This window comes from Mus caroli, chromosome 8, assembly GCF_900094665.2.
Source record: "Mus caroli chromosome 8, CAROLI_EIJ_v1.1, whole genome shotgun sequence".
NCBI lineage: Eukaryota > Metazoa > Chordata > Mammalia > Rodentia > Muridae > Mus > Mus caroli.
The window spans coordinates 381,603-392,003 of NC_034577.1; the positions used below are offsets into that span (position 1 = coordinate 381,603).

At 48.9% G+C, this 10,401-nt stretch overlaps 1 protein-coding gene across 12 annotated transcripts in view; it reads left to right on the forward strand.

The window, feature by feature from the left end:
* The first annotated feature begins 79 nt into the window (after window positions 1-79).
* Pnpla6 (patatin like phospholipase domain containing 6) overlaps window positions 80-10,401 on the forward strand; it is a 28,913-nt gene continuing 18,591 nt past the window's right edge. For 3 of the 12 annotated variants that reach the window (XM_029480405.1, XM_029480404.1, XM_029480412.1), the window contains exons 1-13: window positions 1,532-1,929; window positions 2,078-2,160; window positions 2,313-2,410; window positions 5,613-5,753; window positions 5,846-6,005; window positions 6,439-6,519; window positions 6,615-6,743; window positions 6,927-7,007; window positions 7,099-7,264; window positions 7,605-7,688; window positions 8,119-8,228; window positions 8,359-8,526; window positions 8,612-8,689. In XM_029480405.1, the coding sequence (XP_029336265.1) occupies window positions 1,719-1,929; window positions 2,078-2,160; window positions 2,313-2,410; window positions 5,613-5,753; window positions 5,846-6,005; window positions 6,439-6,519; window positions 6,615-6,743; window positions 6,927-7,007; window positions 7,099-7,264; window positions 7,605-7,688; window positions 8,119-8,228; window positions 8,359-8,526; window positions 8,612-8,689 (1,590 nt within the window). In that variant the 5' untranslated portion in view covers window positions 1,532-1,718. The other 9 variants (XM_029480409.1, XM_029480411.1, XM_029480406.1 and 6 more) reach the window with 9 other exon arrangements.

Below are 10,401 nucleotides of genomic sequence, written 5' to 3' on the forward strand. Positions count from 1 at the left end.
CTAATTTGTAACAGGTGAGGCAGCCCTTTCATAAATCGTCAGCTCCTTTAAGAGGCCGCCACACTAGGCATGGCTGGCGCAGTGCGACCTTCCAAGCATGGCGGGAGGCGGGGATGGGGCGTGTCCTGCAGCGGAATAATTTAAAGGTGCCGCGTCTGAGGCAGCGGGGAGAAAACTAGGGGTGTTGGCCGAAGCTGGGTGGACCTGGTTGCAGCTCCTGAGTGGTCCGAGTTTCCATCGACCGAGCAAAGGTGTCCCTTCGAGGACTGTTAGAGAGCTTCAGCTTTGTCCTGGATTGATTTGTCCTGATTCCGGGTAGGTCCCGACTTTTTGATGCTCCAATACCACCCCACCCCCATTCCTAAGTTCCTTGTCCCGGTGTTTCCGCATCGGTAGCCAGATGCGACCTGGAGTACGGAATGGAAGTAGTCAATCTAACAATTTTCCAGGTAACACCTCAGGGCCCTGCGATCCCTCTAAATTCCCATGAATAGTCTAAAGGCATCAGAAAGATCTCCAGCGTCCAAGAAGAGTCCCGGTAGCGTTCCTACCTTCCCCGGTATCTTCCTGGAAGCTCCTAGACTCCTAAGTAGTTATGTGTATCTCCGGATCTCAGTAACTTTCCAGTGCGTCGTTCCTCCTACCCTCCCCCAATTCCGGCGTCCCTGGTTACACATCCTGCATCATTCCACTAATCCCAGGGATGCTCCGCACCGCGAGACCCGGTAACTTTCCTTTTACGTTACAGTTAAATCTCCAAGCCCGAGCCTATAACACTTTGGGAGCTCATCTTATTCCGATGGCCCTAGAGCCCCCTTTTCAATAGATTGCACAGCAGTGCTCCCAGTGCACGGCCCAGCTCCCAGCTTCCTTGATGGGCCCAGGCTTGGGTCAGGAGCCCAAAGTCCAATTGTCCCTCAGCCTCCTAGCTTACAGGTCCTGGTTTCTTATGGAGTGAGACATCACGTCTTTACAGGGTGTAGGAAGGGGTCTCGCCTAAGGGTTGGTTAATCAAGAGTAGTCAGACGTACGGAAGGCCAGGCTAAGGAAGGAGCCACTGCCAGTAGAGATCATGGCTTAAGGGCACCTGCAAGCGAGCTGCTGACTGTGGGTGCCAGGACTGCTACCTTTTGACCACAGGGTGCAGATGAAAACGTTAGGGAGTCTGGTCCGCCTTATGCATTAGTGAAGTAGAACAAAGAGCTGGGGACTGGTCTCATCCCTTGATCTGGGCGGGGAGGTCAACTTGCCCCTATCCTTCTGTCTAGCAGTACTCCCTCTAGACGCTCTCACCACAACCCGGGCGAATGGAGGAGTCACTCCAGCCAAAGGTATCTAGGGGGCGTGGCTTGTGAAACGAGCTAGGGGGAAGAGCCTGTAGTCGCTGCTGGGTAGGCTTGATTGACATCTTGTTCTGGTCCCTTTTGCTCCTCGATTTCCAGGACTGCAGGCTACAAGACCTGCTACCTAGTCCGAAACAATCAATGGAGGCCCCACTGCAAACCGGAATGGTAAGAGTTGGGGAATTTTTGTACCGGACTACAACTCCCGGCGGTCTTGCCGAGCACCACGCTATTCTCTCTCCGAAAACCAGGCATGTGCAGGTGAAACTACGTTTCCCGGCATGCATAGCGGGAGACCTAGTCTCAGGGAAGGCTTAGTTGCTCCCCCCCACGTAGGGGGATGGGAAGGAAACCGGCACTTGACCCATTCTGCAGATGGGGACACCGAGTCACGAGCTGAATACAACCTCCTCCGGGGCAGAGGTGATTCGAAAGACCCTGGAGGAGGGCTTGGGGAGACGATTATGCGTTGCCCAGCCTGTGCCGTTCGTTCCGCAGGTGCTGGGCGTGATGATCGGGGCCGGAGTGGCGGTGCTGGTCACCGCCGTGCTCATCCTCTTGGTGGTGCGAAGGCTGCGGGTGCAGAGTGAGGATTCGGAGGGGACCTCTGGGGGAATACTATAGGGATGGAGGGGAAGCTGCAAAACCTGGAGAAACCAAGCGGCTGGGGTGGGGATTTGTTGAAGCATGCGTGCTCAAAGCACCGTCTTCCCTCCCCCGTCCCCAATCCCCAGAAACTCCAGCCCCGGAGGGTCCCCGGTATCGGTTCCGGAAGCGGGACAAAGTGCTTTTCTATGGCCGGAAGATTATGCGGAAGGTGAGTTCCAAGACCTACTGCTGGTCTGGCTGACCACAGCAGCCCAACCCTTTCCTATTTACACATATTAGTGACCCTCTCTGCCTTCTTAAGTCTCCTTAGAGCTGCCCTTCCTCTCCCTCCAATTGACTCAGTATTCTAAATTCTCCCAGGTGTCACAGTCCACTTCTTCCCTGGTGGACACATCAGTCTCCACCACTTCCCGGCCCCGCATGAAGAAAAAACTGAAGATGCTTAACATTGCCAAGAAGTAAGGCTGACACTGAGTGTATTGGGTACGAGACGGGTCAGCTCACACCGGAGTTTTTGCATTTCTGAGTTCTTGAAACATACGAACTGTCTGGGAAATATTCCCATAGTAGAGGGACATCTCAAGGCCCTCAGTTGGCAGGGGCTATCTCAGGGTTCTGCCGTCTCAGACATGACACTTCCAGTGTGGGCGTGCTTGTTGCTTAAGGCTTGTCTCGTAATGTTTCCCAGTTTCTGGAGGCTATCTGCCGTATATTTAGGAATCTACACCTACTGGAGAGTTTATTCAACGTGACATGTTGCAGTTATCTCAGATATTTGCATGACTAGGTGGAGGGGCTGTTTCGAAATTCTGTTCTCCAGGGAAATCATTCTATCCATACAGGAAAGCATCTCTCTTGGAGTTGTCTGTGTTGTTCACCCTGTATAGTTCTTTGCCCGGGGGGGGGGGGGGGGGCTAGCTCACATAGTGTGTGTGTATGTGTGTTGTTGTTGCGTGTTGTTGTCATCGTCGTCGTTGTTGTTATTTGCTTGGGTTTGTTTTGATTTTGGGCTTCCAGTCCTCCTTTATGTTGGGATTATAGGTATGTGTCAGTATGCCTAGTTTATATGGTCCTGAGGATTAAATTCAAGGCTTTTTGCATGCCAGGCAATCATGCTGCTAACTGAGCCCCATCCCTATTCATTCATTCACTCATTTTTTGCAGAAAGCATTCTGACACTGAACTATCACTAACCCCTACTTTACTTGAATTTTTTATTACTTAGAATGTATTTACTGTGTATGTGTTTGTATGTGGGCATGTACTCTTTTTGTTGTTGTTGTTTTGTTTTGTTTTGTTTTTTTGTTTTGTTTTTCGAGACAAGGTTTCTCTGTATAGCCCTGGCTGTCCTGGAACTCACTTTGTAGACCAGGCTGGCCTCAAACTCAGAAATCCACCTGCCTCTGCCTCCTGAGGGCTGGGATTAAAGGCATGTACATCTCTTAGCATGTACTCTCTTGGCTCTCTCCTTCCACTGTGTGGATGTCAGATTGAACTCAGTTTGTCATGCTTGGAAGAAGGACCTTTACCCACAAGCCATTTTGCTGGCTCTACTGTTTTGTTTTTCCAATTTATTTAACTTACTTTGCAATATACAGTGTCAAACTCAGACTGACCATGGTAGGCAGGCATTTTTGCCAGTGAGCTAAACTTAAGCCCTATATTCTTTTTTTGAGACAAGGTCTTGCTTAGTGATCCAGGTTGGCCTTGAACTTTCTCTATAGCCCAGGCAGGCTTTGAACGCGCAATTCTTCTTTCTCAGCTTCCTGGGTAACTGGAATGACAGCCTATGCCCATCATGCTTCCCTGTTTAAGAATTCCTTTGTGTGCCAGTAAGGTGGCACAGTGGCTAAAGCCACTTGCTATCAAGCCTGGAGATATGAGCTCCATCTTTAAGACCCATATGGGGAAAGGAGAAAACTTACTCTTCAAGTTGTCCTCTGACCTGCACAACACACACACACATACACACACACTAGATAAACAGATATAAATTTGAATTTTAAAGAAAATAATTCCTTTGCATTAGAAACTTAGGAAGGTTATCTCAGATGTTTATCAGTGTCTTTGAGAAGGCTCTTCCAGGGATCTCTGTAAGTTAAGAGATGGTTCTGGGATCTTCTTGTATCATGAGGTCTACCTGAAGGTCTTTTTCAAGAGTGTATTTATCACAGACCTTTTTATGATTTTGGTAGAAAGACTTGGTAAACTATTTGCTTTGCAAATATCAGTATCTGGGGCTAATCTTGAGAACCATATTAAGGAAAATATCTGGGTATGATAGCTCACTTGCCATCTCAGCCCTGGGGAGCTGGACACAGGCAGATCCCTGGGTCTCGCTGACTGGCCAGCAGTGAGTTCCACACCATGGAGAGACCCTGTCTCAACCAGATAAGGTAGACAGCATCTGAGCACTCACACACATACAGACACACACATCACACACTACATACACCATACACATACACATCACACATAAACACAAATATACGTACACACAGATACACACCACATAACACACACACAAGTGCATCTCTAGCTTTTCTGAACCATGAATTAGCTGTGGTAATCACATGATGTTAAGAAGCTACCCTGAAGTCTTTTTGAGATCAGGATGATTATCTCAGAACAGTGAGCCAGGAAAAGGCTTGCTTGGTTAAGATCTCCTCAATAGTAGAATTCTTCCAAGCACACACCTGCCATCTCTAGACTCAAGAAGTAGAAGCAGGAACATCAGGAGTTCAAGGTCATCATGGGATACTTACTCAAGTTTTAAGCCAGCTTGGGTTACAAGAAACACTGCCTAAAAATACCAACAAAACAATAAGAACAAAATGGAAGAGTTCTATCTAGGTTTCTCCATATCACTGAATTTAATTCATATGAGAGGGTCTATCTCAGGACTCTTGTGCTAGTGAAGGGGCCTGCCCCACAGCCACTTTGACCCACAGGAAGGAGTTTTCCCTGAGTTCTTAGCTGAACAGCTGTACCTAAATTCTCCACATTAGAAGAGGGGTAGCTCAGGTTATCTGTCCAGATCAGAAAAGTTACAGTGGGGTTCACTGAGACCTGAGAGGAAGCTATCTCATGGATCTTTTGTTTCTCTCTCTCTTTGCTTTAACTTTTTCTTTTCTTCCCTATGTTTCCCTTTCTTGCCTTCTTTTTTTGTTGTTGTTAATTAATTTAGTGTATAGGTATATGTGATGTATGTGCCCGTGTGTGTGGGTGCACAGAGGATTGCATCAGATGTACTGTTCTTTTGCTCTCAGCCTTATTCCCTTGAGGCAGAGTCTCTCACTGAACTTGCAGGTGATGGTTTTAGCTAGATTGGCTGAAATGACCAAAGGGAAGGATTTTAAACCAAAGGGAAGGATTAAATTGGTGTCTTAGTTCTGCGTGAGCCTTCTGTTACCCAGCAGTTCTCAGCCTGTGAGTTATGACCTCTTGGGGGCCGAACACCCCTTTTAAAGAGGTCACCTAAGGCCATCTGCATGTCAGATACTTGCATTACAGTTTATAACAGTAGCAAAATGACAGTTGTGAAGTAGCAATGGAGATAATTTTGTGGTTAGGGGTCACCATAGCATGAGAAACTGTATGTATGAAAGGGTCGCACCATTAGGAAGGTTGAGAACCACTGTTCTAACCTCCTCCCGTCAGGATCTTGCGTATCCAAAAGGAGACTCCGACCCTACAACGGAAGGAGCCCCCACCTTCAGTGCTGGAGGCTGACCTCACAGAGGGAGACCTGGCCAATTCCCACCTACCTTCTGAGGTACTCTACATGCTTAAGAATGTTCGGTAAGTGTCGGGGACTGGGTGTTTTCAGGATTCCTTCAGAGCCTGGGACTGCTTTGACCTCCTCTGTCCCTTTCCCACTGCCCATCTTCTAGGGTGCTGGGTCACTTTGAGAAGCCGCTCTTCCTTGAGCTCTGCCGGCACATGGTCTTCCAGCGTCTTGGGCAGGGGGACTACGTTTTTCGGCCCGGTCAACCAGATGCCAGCATCTACGTGGTTCAAGATGGGCTGCTGGAGCTCTGCCTACCAGGGCCTGTGAGTGGACCTTGCAGGGCCACTGTGGGAGGCTGGGCACTGGAGTTAGATACTGCTTTTAGGTATGTGTACTCAGAAGTCTGGTTAATGATGGCTTAATGTGGAGCCTAGTGGTAGAGCCTTTGCCTAGTGAGGGACAGCAGGTGGGGCTCAGTGGTAGGGCCTCTGTCTAGAATCCCCCATCAAAGTGCTTACTGTCGAGTACTTCCCTGTTATGTGTAGGGCTCTGGGTTCTAATTCTAATACTATAGAAATATCAGAGGACTGAGTGGCCATTTGGGAAGATCCAACAGATGGGCAGAGAGCGGTGTGCAGGAAACAGCAACTGGTTAGGAGGTTTGTGAATTCGGTTATTACTGGTATGAGTCGGAGGTGAGGTCCAGTGGCAGCCACCCAGAGGAGGCTGGCATTGGTCTGTGGCCCCTTGTCTCAGGATGGGAAGGAGTGTGTGGTGAAGGAGGTGGTTCCCGGAGACAGCGTCAACAGCCTTCTGAGCATCCTTGATGTCATCACCGTGAGTGACAGTTTTAAGCTGGGTAGAAGGGCAGGGCCCTGATGCTGTTCTTGTCACTTGAACTCATCTCTTCCTCCTGAACGTACGTCTCCCAGGGTCACCAGCATCCCCAGCGGACTGTGTCAGCCAGGGCTGCACGGGACTCCACAGTGCTGAGACTCCCAGTAGAAGCCTTCTCCGCTGTCTTCACCAAGTACCCTGAGAGTTTGGTGCGAGTGGTACAGGTCAGCTGGCCTTTCACCTTCACCATGGTGGCAAAGCTTATCCCTGGTATCAGCGCAGTGGTGGTCCAGGCAGTTCTTATTGCTTATCACCTCTGAGCAGCCAGACCTCTGTGGAGGCTGCTGGCAGTGACTGCTCACTCGCCTGACCACACCTCTCTCCTGGTCCTGCCCTTGCTCCTGCAGATCATCATGGTGAGGCTGCAGAGAGTCACCTTCCTGGCGCTTCACAATTACCTGGGTCTGACCAATGAACTCTTCAGTCATGTGAGTTGGACACAAACATAGAGAATGTGGAGACTCAATGAGGGGCATTTAGATATGCTATAAAGGACTCTCTGCCTCCACTCCACCGCAGGAGATCCAGCCCCTACGCCTTTTCCCCAGCCCTGGCCTCCCGACCCGAACCAGCCCTGTCCGTGGCTCTAAACGGGTAGTCAGCACCTCAGGTACCGAGGACACCTCAAAGGAGACCTCTGGCCGGCCCCTGGACTCCATTGGAGCTCCTCTGCCTGGACCTGCAGGTATGTGAGGTGACTGCCACTCTGCCAGGAACTTGCAGCCCGCTTAGCCCAGTCTTGGCCTCTGTGCTCTCTAGTTCCTCAGTTTGGTGCATTTTTCCTAACATTTATTTATTTCACGGCCGTAGAAAGCAGTGAGGGTCAGATGGCAACTTGAAGTTTTCTGTCCCTACCCTGGGGGTCTCAGAGCTAGAACTCGGTCAGCATGTTTACTCGCCGAGTCTAGTTTTGCAGACTTAAGTTGATCCTAGATCCCCAGATTCCTTCTGTTCCTCACTCTCCTAGTCCTAGCTTGAGGCCTAGGAATTTGTGGGCAGGATCCTGAGCATTCGTCTCTCCCCAGGGGATCCCGTGAAGCCCACATCCTTAGAAGCCCCCCCAGCCCCGTTACTGAGCCGCTGCATCTCCATGCCAGTAGACATCTCAGGTTTGGAGCCCTGGTGGGCGGGAAGGAAAGGGTGGATAGTACGGGAAGGACGATCAAGGGTCTAGATTTGAATCTGGGACGTGCTGTTTTCAGTCCTGATTTTGTATCCTTACCTACAAAATGAGTGTATAGATCCTACTTCCTTGGTTCTTGGTTTTTTTTTTTTTTTTTGTGGATATGCTCTGCAATTGTTCTCCTCCCAACTGTGTTAAGAAAGATGCAGAGGTAAAGTGCAGTCATTGGCTAGTCATGTCTGTCATGGTCGCAGCATTAACATGGAGTTAATATTGGTATAGCTGTGGTTACTATCCTATCTTTTTTACTTATTTACTTTGGAGCTGGGGGTAGAGCCCAGGACATGTTCTAGCCAAAGACTTCATCGTTGATCTCCACCCCAGCCACGTCTTTATTGCCTCTCCTCCACGCATAGGCTTGCAAGGTGGCCCTCGTTCTGATTTTGATATGGCCTATGAGCGTGGACGGATATCTGTTTCTCTTCAAGAAGAGGCATCTGGGGGACCTCAGACAGCATCCCCTAGGGTGAGCCTTCTCTCTTCTCCAGTCTTACCACAGCCCCCCTTTCAGAACTCTGGCCTTGGCCAGGTGTCAAGTCACTTGAAAAGGTCAGTTGGGAGGGCACATGGGAAATCACTAGTCCTGCCTTACCCAGACCCCCACTCAGGAGCTCCGGGAGCAGCCAGCGGGTGCCTGTGAATATAGCTACTGTGAGGATGAGTCAGCCACAGGCGGATGTCCCTTTGGGCCCTACCAGGGCCGCCAGACAAGCAGCATCTTTGAGGCTGCGAAGAGAGAGCTAGCCAAGCTAATGCGGATTGAGGTGAGCAGACTGTGGAGGGATGCAGGGTATAAGGGAGACAGTGGAAGGCCTGGCTGGGCCCATCTCAGCTCCTCTCTCTCCCCAGGACCCCTCTCTACTGAACAGCAGAGTCTTGCTACATCATGCCAAAGCTGGCACCATCATAGCCCGCCAAGGGGACCAGGTAAGGCTGACCCTTGAACTGTGGTACCCAGATCTTATCCTCTGACCTCTGATCCCTGACCTTTATGTAGTGATTGCTGCTTTTCTTCACCAGTGATCAACTTATCATCCACATAGTTTTTAGCCTCTTACCCTGGGAGGTTATGATGTGTTGTTTTGAAACAGGGTCTCACTGGGTATCCTTGGCTTGCCTGGAACTCACTCTATAGGCCAAGCTAGCCTTGGACTCACAGAGATCTACCTGCCTCTGGCCCTGACTGCTAGGATTGAAAGTGTGCACCACTATGTATGGTCTATCCATACAGGGTTCTATTATCTTTACCATCTACCTTTACCTCAAGTGCTATTGGGCTACTAAGCCTTCACCACTCAACCATGAATTTTCTCTCTTTACATTCCCAACCTCTAACTCTCTCCTGTGGCTTCCATGATCCTGTGGTGTACCTCCATGTTCTGACCTTGGTGCCTGTGTGCTTGGATATGTATGCATGAAATAGGTAGGAATAGGGCTAGGACTAGGGTCCAACTGGAAGAGTGATCTCCTAGCATGCATGAAACTTTGGGTCTCACCCCCAGCACAACATAAGCTAAGTGTCATGGTGCATGCTTGTCATCCTAGCACTTGGGAGGTAGAAGCAGGAGGATCCTGATTCAGTCGTCCTCAGCTGTCTAATAAGTTCACCATACTCAGTCTGAGCTCCATGACCCAAGGAAAAATCTGCTTATATATTTTTATATAAAAATAGAGATCAAGGACTGGAGAGATGGCTCAGTGGTTAAGAGCACTGACTGCTCCTCTAAAGGTTCAATTCCCAGCAACCACATGGTGGTTCACAACCATCTGTAATGGGATCAGATGCCCTCTTCTGGTGTGTCTGAAGAGAGCTATAGTGTACTCATATACATAAAATAAATAAATCTTTAAAAAAAAATTAGAGATTGTGTGTGTGTGTGTGTGAGTGTGTGTGTGTAAAGTTGACCCAGAAACTATAAATTCTCACCTGTGTTAAGAAAACAGAGGAAGGGTACAGTAGTCATCAATTAATTGTGTCTGCCTTGCTTGTGGCACTTGGCATGGAGTTAGGTTGGTCTTTCATCTTTATAATTAGGATTGCTACTTCTAGTAATTTTGGCACTGGGATGGAACCCAGCACTTCACACATGCTAGGCAAGTGCTTTGCCACTGAACTATACTCCAACTCCATTTGTATTGTTTCTGTTGTCTGCATCCATTCGCATACTTGTAGGATGGTTCTGTGTAGTCCTGAGGCACCATTTTGGAGCCTCCTGATAGCATCTGGGGTGTGGCAGTGTGTCCCCCATCCCTCCATTCTCTTTATGAGGAATCTGAGGCCCAGTAAGGGAAGAAACTGTGAGGCTAGGATCTCACTTTCAGATGTGGAAGAGGGAAATCAGGTAAATGGGTGAGACTTGAAATCTACATTTTTTTTTTCATATATATACGTATATGTGTGTGTATAAAGTGTGTGTGTGTGTGTGTGTGTGTATGTGTGTGTGTGTGTGTATATATATATAAAACACTTACACTTTTTGGCTTACACTAACCTATTTGCTGTTCATCACTGAAGGAAGTCAGGACAGGAACTCAAACAGGGCAGGATTCTGAAGGCAGGAGCTAATGTAGAGGCCATGAAAGGGTGCTGCTTACTGGCTCGATTTTGCTCACCCTGTCTTCTTTTTTTTTTTTTTTTT